This window comes from Onychostruthus taczanowskii, unplaced genomic scaffold, assembly GCF_017590055.1.
Source record: "Onychostruthus taczanowskii isolate IOZ18803 unplaced genomic scaffold, ASM1759005v1 scaffold25, whole genome shotgun sequence".
NCBI classification, from domain to species: domain Eukaryota; kingdom Metazoa; phylum Chordata; class Aves; order Passeriformes; family Passeridae; genus Onychostruthus; species Onychostruthus taczanowskii.
The window spans coordinates 5080321-5094889 of record NW_024499796.1 but is presented as its reverse complement, the minus strand read 5'-3'; the positions used below and the strand labels follow the sequence as shown (position 1 = coordinate 5094889).

Genomic DNA, 14569 nt, shown 5'->3' with positions numbered 1-14569 from the left:
GCCAGGGGGGTTGCATGGGCTGGGGGATCCTGGCTGTGAGGCCGGGAACTCATCACTGCACTGGGCTCAGACCTTTTAAAAAAAACCCTATAAATTGCAGCTTCTTTAAATGCAGCACCTCCCTGTTTAACAGCGCCGTTCAGCTCCTCTAATGTTGCCATCGTGATTAAGTGTGGCGTTAATTAATTAATTAACTAAAGACATTTGCTTTCACCCTGCGCTCAGCAGCCGCTTCAGGAGCGGTGGCTGTGGGGACACGGCCGGGCTGTGGTGCGGAGCGGGCCGGGCACGCCCGGCTCGGCCCTGCCCAAAACCGGCACCGCCCGGGCCAGCTCCTCTGCTTTTCGTCCCAAAAAAACAGGATTTTTTCCCTTTTGCTTCCTTCTTTCCATGCCGCCCTCTTTTTTTGCCCCACCCCTCCCCTGCTTTGCCCCCTGCTGTTGCCCTCGTCTTTCCCCTTTTCTCTCCCTTAGTTTTCCCCCGTCCTCCTTTCCTCCCTCCCCAATTTCACCCTATTTTTTTTCTTTTTTTTTTTTTAATTTTTTTCTTTTTAAAAAATTTTTCCCCCCCTTTTTTTCCCCCCCTTTTTTTCCCCCCCTTTTTTCCCTTTTTTTTCTTTTTTTTTCTCTTTTCTCCTTTTTTCTCTTTTCTTTTTTTTTCCTTTTCTCTCCCTTTTCCCTTCTCTTCCCTTTTCTTCTTCCCCCCACCTTGCTCCCCAGCACCGTGGCAGGATGGGCACAGGGATGAGGGAGAGCACTTGGCAGCCAAGGGGATCCCAATCTTGTGCATTTGGCATCATAGGAAGGTTTGGGGTGTGGGTTTGTCTCAGATCACTTGGGGGAACCCCTGGGAAATGGGGTGTTTCTGCACCTCTTGCCCACATAGTTTCTTATGAAGGAAAAAAACAAAACAAACCATTCCAGTCCTGTTCCATTGCCTCTGTTTTAAATATTTATTTAAAGTTAAAAAAAAAAAGGAAAAAGAAAAGGAGAGAAAAAAAATGTTTTAAGGAGAACAAATGATAACTGCAGCCTTGAGAAAACACAAAACCAATGGCATGGGATGAGAAATGGAGAGATCTGGAGTATGGGGAGTTGCAGGGAGGCAGTGAGTGATGGGTGGTGGTGATTTTGGCCTGGGGATGAGGTATTTCTGGCAGGGGCTGTGTGGAGGGCGAGGTATTAGGGGCAGATCCTGTTAACCTTTTCTGATGGTGATTGGGAACCAACCAGCAGGCAGTAGTGACAAGAAAAAAAAATACACAAAGAGAGACTCACAGATAATTTTTTTTCCCCTCAAAAAAATAAAATCCATAGTCCATATGAGACATGAAAACTCCAAACAGGCACTGAAGAGTTTCTGATACAGTACAGCTCTGATTACATCAATATTATTCCTTATATAGAATTAAAGATTACCATAATTATCCTCTTTAAAAAAAATCCTCCAAATTTACATACAGAGACTAAATTTCTACAAAACTTAACAGAACAAAACCCTTGCAAGCTCGGCTGGGTTCTGAAACAAGGTACCATCATGTCAGTCTCAACAGAGGGGCCGAGGGAAGAGTTGCAGAGCTGGGTTTAAACGTGAGCTTAGTCCAGGGAGTCGTGTGGGCAGCTCAGTACAGCCCAACTCAACCAACTCCAAAAGAGCTCTCTGAGGCTCAACACTTCTAGATGAGCTGTGTCCCTCACTCCCCTCCCAAAGCAGTGAAGTGCTGATGAACAAAAAACCCAAAAAAAGCAAATTTGATTGTAAATTATCCCGTAAGTGATGTTGGCTGTGCTGTGAGTTGTGTTGTTGACACCCATGGCCACTTTTAAGGATCCCTTTTAAGGTGGCTGTTTCTCTGATTTAACTGTAGAACATCATCTCCTCTCTTCCCAGAGAGATAATTCTATGGGGCTGGTTTTTTGGGTCTGTGGCAAGACATTGTAGCACCTTCACAACCTTAAATAAAGTCATATATATAAAATAGCACACTTTTTTAAGAGCACCAGAGATTTCACAGTGAGAGGTAGAAACAAATCAGATGAGCCCATTCCCTCTCTCTATTTTAGCACCAATCTCTTCCCCTCTCCTCTTTCCATTCCCCCTTCTTTGCTTCGTGACTCTCCCCTACTCCAACACCACACCTTGAGAGGGAGTGTTGGTTAAACTCGTGGAAGGAGGAACTTGGCTTTTTTTTTTCTTTTTTTTTTTCTTTTTCTTTTTGCTTTAAATAATATAATATATATATTTTGTTTCTTCTAATATTGCACATCAAAATGCTTCCTGTGCACAGAGCAGCCAGATTCAACTTGCAGCTCCGCCTGGGAGACCTGATGCAGCACGTGGCTGTCCAGAAGGCAACAAGCTCTGAGAGGGAAGCTCTATTTTTTTTAATCACTTTTTTTTCCCAATGGAAAGAACATTTGGTAACTCAGGAACCAGACAAAAATGGGTGGGTGGGTGGATGGGGCTGGGGGGGGAAAGAACAAAAAAACCCACGTGCTGCAAGTCGCTTGAGGTTTCTCTCAATGTTTTCTTTGGTCGTGGAAAAAGCTTTGTGTGTGGAACCACAACACCCAGTCCCCTGATCCCTTTTCACTGCTCACATCCTGACTGATGCCCGCTTCCCCCACCTTGTCCTTGTTCCTCCTCCTTTCAACAGCTGGCTGAGTTCAGTAGATCGTGGGTTCCTGGAGACCTCGAGCCACAGGCTGGAGCAAGAGTTGGCCCAGAGGACACAGCCCAGCTGTCCCTGCTGCAGGGACGGGGGGAGCCCCTGTAGGGACAGGCCAGCGCGGGGTTGGAGCCTCAGGGGGTCCCATGGCTTGGTCAGAGGAAGCAGACAGGGCCAACCTCGAGGTGATACTGCTGTCCTGGCTCGGAGGGGGGCAGGTTGTGGATGCTGACAATCGGCAGCTGCTGAGGGTCCTGCGTCCGGAAGGAAAAGTGGGTGCGGTGCCAGCGCCCGTCCTTGATCTGCGTGGGAGGGGACAGAGAGAAAGCTGGTGAGCCAGGGCTGTTCCGTGAGGTGTAAGCCTGAAAATCCCTCTGTGAGACCAGGGGCTGTCCCTGGGGCTGAGCATGGCTGGGGTGGGTTTAGAGAGCATTTTGGGGAACCCTTTATCAGGCTGGTGAAAACTGAGCTTGAGTGGTACCACCAAGAGAAGCCCCTGGTGCTGTGAGCTGAATGCAGCCCTGTGTCTCCTGACTCTGCGTGGCACCAGACAAGACCCAGGGTCACCATCCATGGGGAGCCATTCCCCCTTCTGTCATTTAACTGCTGCTATCCATAACAACTTCAGAAATTCACCTTTTGCTTTCTATTTGAAGGCCATCTGCTTCACAGGAGCTGTATAGCATCCTGAACTGGAAAACTAGTGGTAAACCTGACCCTTCTCCCTTGTAGGATGAACAGCAGAGGTGCTACTGGAGCCCCAGAGTGGCTCTGGCATTTCTCTCTTTCACAGCAAGGTACCTTGCAGTCATCAGCTGCCACTTCTGGCCTGAGCTGCCCGCTGGCCTCAAACACCTGCCCGTTCCAGGCCCTGAAGCGCACGGCGTTCTCCGAGGGGCTCTCGGAGGAGCCCTCCCGCCACACGGAGGTGTTCAGGCAGTGGATGGTGATGTGCTGCACCACCTCCGAGCTCAGCAGCCGCAGGAAGTTCATCTGGACTCGCCCGATGTCAAAATCCAGCTGTAAGGTGACAGAGAGGTCACAGGGCGCCCTGCAGAGGGGCTGAGGGGAGCAGGGTTGGTGCAGGGTGGGGGAGCAAAGGGGGTCCCTGTCCTCTGCCTCATTCTGCACCCGTGTCCAGAGCTGGGTCTGATGTCAATACGGGCATGAGGACCAGATGCCAAGTAATTTTGGAAAGTTTTTGTGGGGGCACAGCAGGTCCTTTGCTTTGCAGAACAAACTGGAAGGTCCTTAAGTAGGAGGAAAAGAATGTAAACTTCAAACTCAATACACTTGCAAAGCAGGTTCCAGTCCATCTGCAAACGAGCCCAGGTATTGCTATTTGTATTTTTAGTACAGGTACTTCCTCAACAAAAATCCCATAGCAATAACTTCACTGGAAACTTGTGTATTTAGGCTGACCTCACTTCTCCAGGTGGAAAAAAACAAAATGCAAGAGTGACCCAAACACAAGTCAAGTCAATAAAGGATTTGGGAGCAGCATGTTTGTGAAATTACTGGTCACATTAAGGCTATGGGTTCATTAAACATCACTGGAGCTTTGTCTTGAGCCTTGGGTGTATTTTTTAAACTCCTGAGAGCAGTTCTGAATGTTAGAGTTGCAGTAATGCTCCCCCAACCTGTGTGCTGTGTCCTTGTGGTCACTGCCCAGTGTCCTGGGACAACACAAGCTGTGTAAATTTACAAGCTGTGTAAATATTTGGCAGTGGCAGTGTGGGGAATGCTGTTGTGGGGCTGGGCTGTGCCTACCTTGGAGACAGTGACAGGGCTGAGACACGTCTGGCCACCGTTGGTGAAGTTACAGATGACCTGTATGGTGTCTGAGGAGCAGCCAAGGTTGGGGTCAATCCAGTAGGTACCTGAGGAAATGCAGGATTTGGGGGTTAACAAGGACACTCCTCCTTTTCTGAGAATGACAGAAGGACAGTTTTGGTGTCTTGGTGACTGGTCCCAGGGAAGGAGACCACGTGAAACAGCCCTGTGGAGGATGATGCAGGTTTGGGGCTCCCTACCATCGGTCATCTTCTGTTCACAGTTCATGAGGTCCCGGCAGATGCGTGCAGGGTTCTCCTTGGTTCCCAGGGGTCTTTTGATGCTCTGAATAAGGTTGCTGAGGTAGTGTAGAGTCTTAAAGATCTCCCCTCCATGGTCCAGCATGAGAAGGTCTGGGTGTTGGTAACCCTGGAGAGAAAAAAGACAAGTCAGGGGTGCCGTGGGGGCACCGAGGGCTGTGACCACAAGGGTTTCTAGTTTCATTTTGAGAAAAATCAGTGGTCAAAGACAGGCTGTGCTGGCTTGGGGCCAGTGATCCACAGGCCTTGTATTGTCCCAAACAGGACATTACTTAAATGCTGGCAAAGTCACAATGGCAAAGTCAGGAGGCCTGCGGCTTCACAAATCAGTGACACAACAGAACGGGACCTTTGCCTGCATAAATTCCAAATATTCCACTAGAACAGTGACAAATCAGGGCTTTGTATAAACCTTCTGCACACAGAAAGCACTGATGGGACCATTCCCAGTCTCCAGCTCAAACAAAGACCAGGGAGTTAAAAAATGCCCTCGTACCTCTCTCTTGAGCGCGGTGTTGGAGTCGATCAGGGTCTGGAAAGCTGCCCCAAAGCCATCTTGCTGCTGGTGGGTGTGGAAAAGATGGAAACTGAGACTGTTAGAAGTTGAGCATGCCCTGATGCATGAAAACACTTCTCAATCTAAGGCTGCAGCTCAAGCACTGCTCTGCTGACAGAGCATCTCCAGCTGGGCCTGGGTGTGTGTCTCAATGGTCCCAGCAGCACCTCGGCTCTGCAGGACGTGAGAGCATCATTACAAACACACAGAGAATGGCAACTTACAAACGAGGCTGGAACTCCTGGTGGTCCCTGGAAATCAGAGGGAAAAAGAGGCATCAGCCAGGGAGCTGGTCAGTCACTGGGGCACAGATATTCAGCCATGGCCTGTGAAATCCCCGCTCCCCTGGAGCCCCTCAGTGCAGAGAAGTGAGAGAGAGGCAACAATGCTGTCTCTGTAAAACTCTTGGGGGTGGTTTGGGCCAAAGCACAAGAAACACTGGTCCATTCACACACGTGGTTTTGCATGTGAGGAATGGGGCTAAGCCATAATTTCCAGTGAGGGAACAGTCCCTCTGGAGAGTGTCGTGGCAATCATTTCAGCTTGTTTCAATCATGAACTCGTCCCACAGATACGTACCGGAGGGCCAGGGTGTCCTCGTGGGCCTGGAGGACCCTAAAGACAGAGTGGCATCAGTTAGTGAAATAGCTCCAGGTTTTATTTCCATTTCTCATAGTTTTTACCAGCAGGAATCTGTTCCCAGCTGGAGTTTTGGCATCTCACAGCAGCTGTCCCTCAGAACTTTCAAAAGACAGAGGGTGGCCCCATTTTGTCCCTGCTCTGGGTACATCTGCCTACACCTGGTCTATCCCTGCTGCACCCCTTGTTCCCAGCCCTTTCAGCTCCTCACTTGTCACTAATGCCATGTCCCCAGGCACTCATCCCATTCCAGGTGTGCAATTACCCACCCTGCAGCTTTACACATGCTAAAAACAACTGTTTTATTTAAATACAAGATATCAGTCAGAAAAAGGGATGTCAGGTACTTACCCTCGGACCTTGAAGACCCTGCAGGGGAAAAAAAGAAGTGCAGAAGCTGTCAGAAAATGCTCATTACTGACCCCAAATCTCCCTGTACACCCATGTGCTGTTCCCCAGGGCAGGGCTGGGTGCTGCATGCAGGTACCACAGCTGTGGACAACGTGGTGGAGTGCTGCTGGGTTCAGGAAATGGAAATTTTGCCAGCAGAGTGGTGTGGATGTGTGTACACATCTGTAAGCAGTGTCTTGCCCTCGTGGGAGCCCCGTGCACCCTGAGGTCACAGCAGAGCCCAGAGTGACTCTGACTGTTCAGGGTCACTCTTGGGGCCCCCGAGGTGGGAGCAGCACTTACCATCTCCCCACGGCTGCCTTTGTCTCCCTTGGGGCCCTGCAAGGCACAGGAGGTGGCTGTCACTGACCAAGCACAAGCTGCCCTGCTGGCTCCTGCCCCCAGGAGCTCCTTGCAAGGACTCATCTCTAACTCACCAGCTCAGGTTGTCATATTGGCCTCCCCACCCCAGAGCAAAAAAATGCCATTGTTGGCTGTTTTGGCAATGTCTGAGTTCATTTTACTGGTTTTTATCTCTGCAGCCTCTGGACCAAGCTCTGAGTGGTGCCAGGCTTGTGTTTTCACGAAGCACTGACCTGATCTTTCATCTGTGTTCAGGGCCTTTGGCATTTTAGGGCAGGCAGGGATTTTCAACACTTCCCAAAATCAAGTGGTTCCCAGTTTAATGCATTTAAAAAAAAGTTTATTTAAATGTGTATCCCCCTGCCCCAGGCCAAGTTATTTGGAAAATCTGGCTTTCAAAAATCTGCAATAACATTCTTGTCTTCCAGTCTGTTGAAAACCTTGCACTTCTGTATTGCTGCTCCCCACTTCTCAGCTAATAATCTCCCAGAAATTGTCTGTGCAGCCAGAGACTGAGCCTTTCTGAAGCTGCTGATCTTAAAACCCATTTTGTTTTCCTGGTTACAGCAGGATTTGGGGGTTACTTGTGCTGGCCTCAAACATTTTGGATGTCATGCATTTAAACTCTTCTGAAAAACACAGGCAGGAAAGAAGTGTGGGTACTTACAGGGCTTCCAGTGGGACCCTGAATGCCCAGAGGACCAATAATTCCTTCTTTTCCCTAGGAAAGAAAAGACTTGTGAGCCACCACGTGGGACCTGACAGTCATTTTCACCAGGGCAGACTCAGTGAAGACTCTGAATCTTTACTGCTTTTTTTTTTCTTGGTGGTGGTATTTGCTGTATCTGGAATAAAAAAACATTTCCAAAGAGACAAATCCTCGCAGTGTGGTTGTCATGAGCCTTGTTAAACCTCACAAATTCCACAAAAAGAAGGATTTCAGTGTGGCTGGAGTGCTCTGTGCTGCGTGGCTGTCTCCAAGCCCCGTGCAGGTGTGGTCACCTACAGCTGTGGGGCTCAGAGGTGGAGCCATGGCCTCGAGCACTGGGCTCCTCACAGCCCCTGGAGCCTCACAGAGACAGGAGGGAAGGGAGAAAATCCTCCCAAACCCACAAACTGGAAACCACTCACCATGAGACCTGGCGGCCCTCGTGGTCCCTGGATGCCTTTGAACCCAAGGTCTCCTGGGGGGCCCTGTGAGCAAAAAATGAGATGTGAGGTCCACTAAATAACCAAACCCTGTGTTTGTGCCCTTGCTTAGAGCTCTGCTCTAGGGACAGGGGTGCTGCCTCTTGTCTGTGGGACAGGGAAGACCCAATTTGTTGTAAATTCTTTTCTCACTCCTGTTTTGCAAGGCTTTTACTTTTGACAGAAAACAAACAATTTCCTCTTCGCCAAGGAAATTATATGGTGATAAAATGAGTCTGAATTTCAAGTCAGGGCTCTCAGAGTTAGGGATGCACATCGGTGTCTCAGGTGCTGGCTGGTGGTTGATGCTGGAAGTACAAATGTCAGAAAGGGGGAAAACAGCCACAGAACCTCGAGGACAGCCCTTTTCCTCTAACAAAGCACATGTAAGCACACACTCACTTAACAAATGAAGATTCATAAATGAAAGAAAGTTGGGCTCAAACTGCAATTTCCACAGTTTCTGCAGAGCTGCTAGCAGTGCAACAAGTGTGGCATTACTGTCCCCAGTCAAGTGAGAGCAGAAAACCAACTGGCCACCAGCAGCCTCTTACCTTTGGCCCAAACAGTCCTGCAATCCCTGGGAATCCTGCCTCACCGAAGTCTCCCTGCACGGGACAGCCAAGAAAAACACAAGAACAAAGGACAACAGTAAATTCACACTGATGGCTGCAGATGTCACTCAGAGATGCACCAAGAGTCCAGCAGCTCCAGAGACAGGGGAATCTGTGAGTATCCCTCAGTCTGAGCAGGACTGATGAGAAAGAGGAATGAAAAAAGCCTGGAGGAGGAGCTACACAAACATCAGGCTAGAAGCAACTCACCTGATCCCTTAGATCTCACCAGTGCCACCTTTTTGCCCCCAAAATGGGAGGCAAACCTACACTATTCCTAGCAGATGCTTCTCTGGCTTGGCCCAGCAGAAGCAGGATGCAGAGCATCTACTCGGAGATTGATCTTGGAATTTCATGCTGCAAAATGACAGCCTTGAAGTTCTTTAAAACAAGCTCCTCTTTTATTTATAATACAAACTGGACTGACCTACTAATTCAAACTGTGATTTTAAACTGTGCTCATTCAAGCTGTTAAAAAAGTGCATGTTCCTACAACATAACCTCCCACTCAAGCCCAGGAAAACCATGCATATCCCTAATTCTTTTCCTATTCAACTCTGCGGGGATTTCCCCTCAATTTTGTAAGAAAAATAATAATAAAATAGTTGAAAGACCATCGAGCTTGAATCAGCACATAGCATGTACTCTGAGAATAAAAAACCCACCCTGGGTAGCATGTCCTTATGTAAACATCCTCCTTTCACCATGTTGGAGATGGTCATCCTTTGATATTTTTGAGCTTCTCAGATGTCAAAATTCAAGATGATTCAATGTTTAAAAAAAAGAAAGGGGTCAGAAGCCTTCACCAGATGATTCTTCTCCAGTGTTAGGAACATCAGAGACAGAAAAGGCTTCTTTGGCCTTTTGGCAGGACTGTCTCATCCATCCTGTGCTTTTTGGGGTGTAATACAATGGTTTGTTCACTTAATTGTGAATAACCCAAGTGATGGGGCTTCCACCCCCTTTATTGCACAGCTGTTGCAGCCATGAATCAGCTTAGAAACCTCACTGTTAGGAAGTTCTGCCTTGAAAAAGGCCATGAGAGTGAGAAACTGCTTGGCAAGAAAGGGCTTGGTTGGACTTAGGGGAGTGCAAGAAACTTTCCAAGCATTCAAATTGATTTAACTGCCCATTTCTGGGTCCTGGAAAGGAAAATTGCTACTAACAGGGGACCAAGGTTTTTCCTGCATTTGGGGAATCAACCAAGCCTTCTTTCTAGAGGAATTTCAGGCAAAAGCACATGGAAAGTCAGAAGGGTTTAAAAGTCATGGAGTCATCTCAGCCAGAGGGACACGGTCACTGGTCCTGCAGCAAATCAGGCAGTGACAATATGGGGCAAAGGAATGTGTCACTTGTGTCACAGAGACAAAATAATCTGTGAGGTTGATCTATGACCAGTGACAAAATGATATATGGTGGTGTTGGTCACTGCCTTCCAGCTGGAAAACTGTTAGCAATAAAATAACCAAACAAGTGCATTTTAGTCGGGGTAGTTTGGGTTCATTCTGTGCCTTGTTTCGTATCAGTCCTAATCCCTCTCCCTGAATCATGCTGAAGCTGGATGTGGGCTCCCCTGTGCAGCCCCTCCCCGGGATCACCCTGCTGTCCGAGCCTGGATCCGCACCCTCTCCTGCAGGAGAAGCCTGGAGTCAGCTCTGCTCAGCTCCACCACCACTAACCCGCTGTCCTTTGGCTCCTGGGTCACCAGGGCTCCCTGGAAGGCCCGTTCCTCCCGCTGATCCTCGCTTCCCTGCTTGGCCAGTCTGTCCAGGCAATCCTCTTTCACCCTGAAAAGAAGAGAATTCAGGTAATTCCAAAGGAGGGGAGCTAAAGGTAACAGCACCAGCTGCAATAGCCATAGATGGAAGGCTGGCAAAGATGGCTCCTTGGGATAAGGAATGTTGGGATCAGGGCATGCCCCAGGCCTGCCAGGGCAGGTGGCTCAGGATCCCAGGGTGACCAAGGTGGGCATGGCTGTGTTCCCTCCTGGCTGCCCCCAGAGCAGGAGCCTCAGCAGAACTGTCCCACCTGCAAGGGGGTAGGGAGAGAAAGGGCAGCAAACATCTTCTCTTTGCACTCCTATGTTCTCTGTCTGCCCTGCAGTTTCCCATAATCTCTTCCCCCAGCAGGCTGGCAATTGATGATTAATTCATGGAAAATGCTGAAGGCATGCCAAGAGCAGGACTTCAATCCAGAGGCTGCAAATCCAACATTTTCCCTGTGTTAACCCTACAACTTCAATCCAGAGAGGGCCTTCTGCCCCCCAGCACCAACTTGGCTCCCCACCTCTCCTCCTTGCCAAGTGCCAGGAGCAGCAGAAGCTCCAGCTACTCAGTCTGCGGCAGGCTGGGAGAGAGAAGCAAAGGCAGGGAGAGCCTAGGATGGTGGAACAGCCGGGAAAGGGGCAAAAAATCCCCCTGGAGGCAGGGTGTGAGTGTGTGACAAGGACACGGAGTCTCAGTCACCTCCTGTTGTACTTCCCAAGGCAGCTGGAGGGCAGCAAGTGACAGATCAAGGGCTATGTGCTATGGAGCCCTAATTTAAATCAGATCCCAGAGCCTCTCCAAACCCAGCTGGAGTCTTCCTATTTACAGAATCTTCCTATTTACAGAGTCTTTCTACAAACGACTGAATTGCTGTGGGTCCAGTTTAGATCCTGTGGTGAGCCTGGATCAGGGCAAGGACCAGGAAGAAACCCCAAGGTCACAAAAGCAGCTTGTCCCTGCTTCCACCCAGAGTGATGTCCAAGCCCATACTGGCTCCAGTCTTTCTAACCAGTAAATATGCTAAAAACCAAGCAGCACAAATTTCCCTCCAGCAGCTCAGGTCTTGCAGAGCAGTAGAACACCTGAATCTCCCATGGAGTTGTCATTCTGGACATCCTACACCTGGCTGTAGCAGCTCCTCTGCAACTTCTCCGTGTTTTTTCTAGCCAGGTTTCTCATGATAAAAGACTCAAGTGTTTGTAGTGTGAATATGTGTGTCTGCAGGCTCCTGAGCTGCTTTGGTAAGGGAGGAAGGGTCTCTGGGACATTCAGCTGCTGTGTACATCAGGAGAATGGATGGAGGGATGGATGGGGATGGATGGATGGATGGATGGATGGATGGATGGATGGATGGGGGATGGATGGGGGATGGATGGATGGATGGATGGATGGATGGATGGATGGATGGATGGAGGATGGATGGATGGATGGATGTGAAGAAAGATCTACAGAGCCTCTAGCTAAGTGAAAGATGGCAGCAGGAGCTGAGATTGTATTAGACCTTGGAGAGCTCAAGCTCAGAGGCATCAGGCTCACAGACTGGATCACTCACAGCAGCATCTTAGGGAGTCAGAAACTCACCTTGAATCCTGGTGGTCCCTGGGCCCCTGGGAGTCCTGACACGCCGGGGTTCCCTCTCTTGCCTGACATCCCGGTCACGCCTTCTTCCCCATCGTCTCCCTGCTCTCCCTAGGAAAGAAACACACAAGAGGTTATGAAATAAACCCTTTCCACTTCTGGAGGGACAGGGGAGTGGTGGGATTCTGCCCTGAGCAAGAGGGGGACAGGTTTGCAGGGGTGGGCAGAATTGTGTGCATGTGAGTGTCTGCCAGGGTACAAACCCCACTTTATTCACAGATCTGCTCATGCAAAGGCCCCTGCTGCCTCTGTGTGCAAGTGATATGTGAAGATCTGCCCTGGGTACATGTAAACTGGAATATCCATAGCTGGATCACATATATTGTCCTGTGCTGCCTTCCAGTTTTGCAGCTCCAAGGCAGTGTTTGCTGTCCATGCCACAAGGCTGCAGTTGAAGCTTACCAGCATCCCAGGCACGCCGTCCTTCCCAGGCACTCCATCCACTCCAGGGGCACCCTCTTGCCCCTGCCTTCCCACCACTCCTCGAGGGCCTGGTAGCCCAAGGATGCCCTAAAACGACAAAGGTATTAGAGAAGGAGCTCCCAGACAGCATTTCCTGGGGCAGAATACTGAATTTTCACCTACCGGTGAGCCCCTGCTCCCCGCACTGCCCTGTGCTCCTTGCTTTCCTTTTTGACCCTGCAAGTAAAAATAAGAGAGACATCTAAAATTGCAGCAGTTCTAGCACAGCTCCACTTGGGACTGTGACTTCAGGGTGTGCTTTTGGATAATGATTGGAAAGAGTTTTATAAAAGGGACATTTATAAAGTCAGTTGCTCCAGTGCTTGGGAATGAACTGCTATTTGGTTTTATTACAAGTGATTCTTCGTATGTCTTGAGAGTTCTAGGGCAGGAATAAATAGCTAGAAGGCAAGGACCTGCATTTTTCCTAACACAGAGCAGATGAGGACAAAAAAAGCAGGATGAACTCGAGGGAGGGTTTGGTACACTGGCAAACATTAGAACAAGATGCTAAAAACCTGAGTCCTCCACCAGTTCATGGACAGCAAAGCCAGGACCAAGAGAGTCCTCTGAGGGGATTCAGGGGGGCTTCTCTCTGAGAAGTAATTCTGTTTTAGAAAGCTAATGGAAATTAAAAAGGGTGTCTTCTGTCTGAAATTTGCAATGCTGCTTTGTGAAAAAAGGCAGAAAATAAATACTCCTGAGGTTTATTAGCTGTAAAAAGGATTAATTTGTGCAGAATGAATGGAAAACTCAGCCTCATCACCTTCACTAGGGCTCTCTTAACGAGGTCATGTACTAAAGCACTTTTAAATTGAAGAACTCATTTTCTGTGCATTATTTCTCCATCTGCAGAGGACCAGGCTGGCCAGCTACACAAAAGGAGCACTCCTGGGGGTGCTTCCCCTGCTATTCATTAGACCAAAGGCAGTTCCAGATTGTCCATCCATTGGCAGAATTTATTTGTCTTATCACCTGGTACACTTCTTGCCAAGAAGACCTAAAACTATCTTCTGGCATTACCCCCAGCAGGGTCAGATTAAAAACCCTGACATCTGCCAAGAGAGAGCAGGAATTTGCTGAGTATTGAGGTCACATACTTGTGTTTTAGCAAATAAAGTCCCTGGTCTGTGAGAATAATTAGCAAGCTGTCATAACAGCCAGATGTGGAGGTAGGAGTAGGTGTGAGGTGCCCCAATGAACCCTGAAGGACCCATGAGTCCTGGGTTTTCTTGCTCAATAAGGACAAGAAGTTAGAGGGATTGTTCCAAGAAACAGCTCCATGGATAAATGGACTCCAAACCCAGAAGGTTTCAAGCCAGAAAAGTTTATGGTTCAAGTGAAAGGGAGAGACTCCTGCCTGGCTCAGCCCTCCTTGGGGATGGAGGAGCCAGCTGTGGCTGGAGACAGCACAAACAGGGCACGGGAAAGAGACACAACCCATGGCAGGGACCAAAGACCTGCCCAAGAGTCACCCATCGTGCTGGAGCTGCAATTGATCTTGATCTTCTCCAGCTCCACAAAGCCAACAAACCACTGGGCTTGGACACCCAAATGTTTACAGCCCTCCCACAAGGATCTCCACGGCCTTTCAAGGCATAGACCATAGGCAAAAATCCCACGTGCTGGGCAAAACCATGAGAGTCCTCTTAACCAGAGATTTTCTTTAAACTTGGGACACTGTAAATCCACCCTGCTGAAACCTACCACATCACCTTTGGATCCCTTTGCTCCTGGCTTGCCTGGTGATCCAGGATCTCCCTACAAAACATAAACAAGAAAAATCTGCTTAAAATTCTCTTCTGGCAGTATCTTGCACGAAGTAGAAAGAACAGCATTTTTTGTGCCCTAAGAACGCTGACTGTATGGAACCAATTCAGGGAAACTGCCTGCACTCAGACAGGCCCCTGGGGAAAAAGGAGCACGGAGCTGTCTCCAGAGAGCATTTAACAGGGTGTCAGCTGGAGAAGAAGCAACTCTGCCCCTCGCTTGGGTGGTGCCTGCATTTGTGGAAATCATTCACCACGTTCCAGATGGTGCCTGGAGAGCAGTGCTGGGAGGTGGGCAGGAAGGAGCCTGTGTGCAGAAACTGTGCACAACGAGCAGGTTACGCCGTGACTGCTGGTGCCACCTCCCTCCTGAGCACTGCAGCCCTTGCCTTGGTTTCACCTGGGGGTCAGGTGTTGGAAAAC

The 14569-nt window shown here is 49.1% G+C and overlaps 1 protein-coding gene across 1 annotated transcript in view; it reads right to left on the bottom strand.

Annotated features, from left to right (window-relative positions):
* Window positions 1–1045: 1045 nt before the first annotated feature.
* The window catches only part of COL27A1 (collagen type XXVII alpha 1 chain), a 141642-nt gene continuing 128118 nt past the window's right edge, over window positions 1046–14569 (bottom strand). The window contains exons 45-61 of the mRNA XM_041406960.1: window positions 14085–14138; window positions 12501–12554; window positions 12318–12425; window positions 11859–11966; window positions 10191–10298; window positions 8452–8505; window positions 7841–7903; window positions 7377–7430; window positions 6650–6685; window positions 6308–6325; window positions 5897–5932; window positions 5542–5568; window positions 5258–5323; window positions 4702–4870; window positions 4439–4548; window positions 3470–3688; window positions 1046–2970 (exon numbers count right to left, since the gene is read on the bottom strand). Of these exons, the coding sequence (XP_041262894.1) occupies window positions 2824–2970; window positions 3470–3688; window positions 4439–4548; window positions 4702–4870; window positions 5258–5323; window positions 5542–5568; window positions 5897–5932; window positions 6308–6325; window positions 6650–6685; window positions 7377–7430; window positions 7841–7903; window positions 8452–8505; window positions 10191–10298; window positions 11859–11966; window positions 12318–12425; window positions 12501–12554; window positions 14085–14138 (1431 nt within the window). The 3' untranslated portion in view covers window positions 1046–2823. The remainder of the gene's footprint in view (window positions 2971–3469; window positions 3689–4438; window positions 4549–4701; window positions 4871–5257; window positions 5324–5541; window positions 5569–5896; window positions 5933–6307; window positions 6326–6649; window positions 6686–7376; window positions 7431–7840; window positions 7904–8451; window positions 8506–10190; window positions 10299–11858; window positions 11967–12317; window positions 12426–12500; window positions 12555–14084; window positions 14139–14569) is intronic.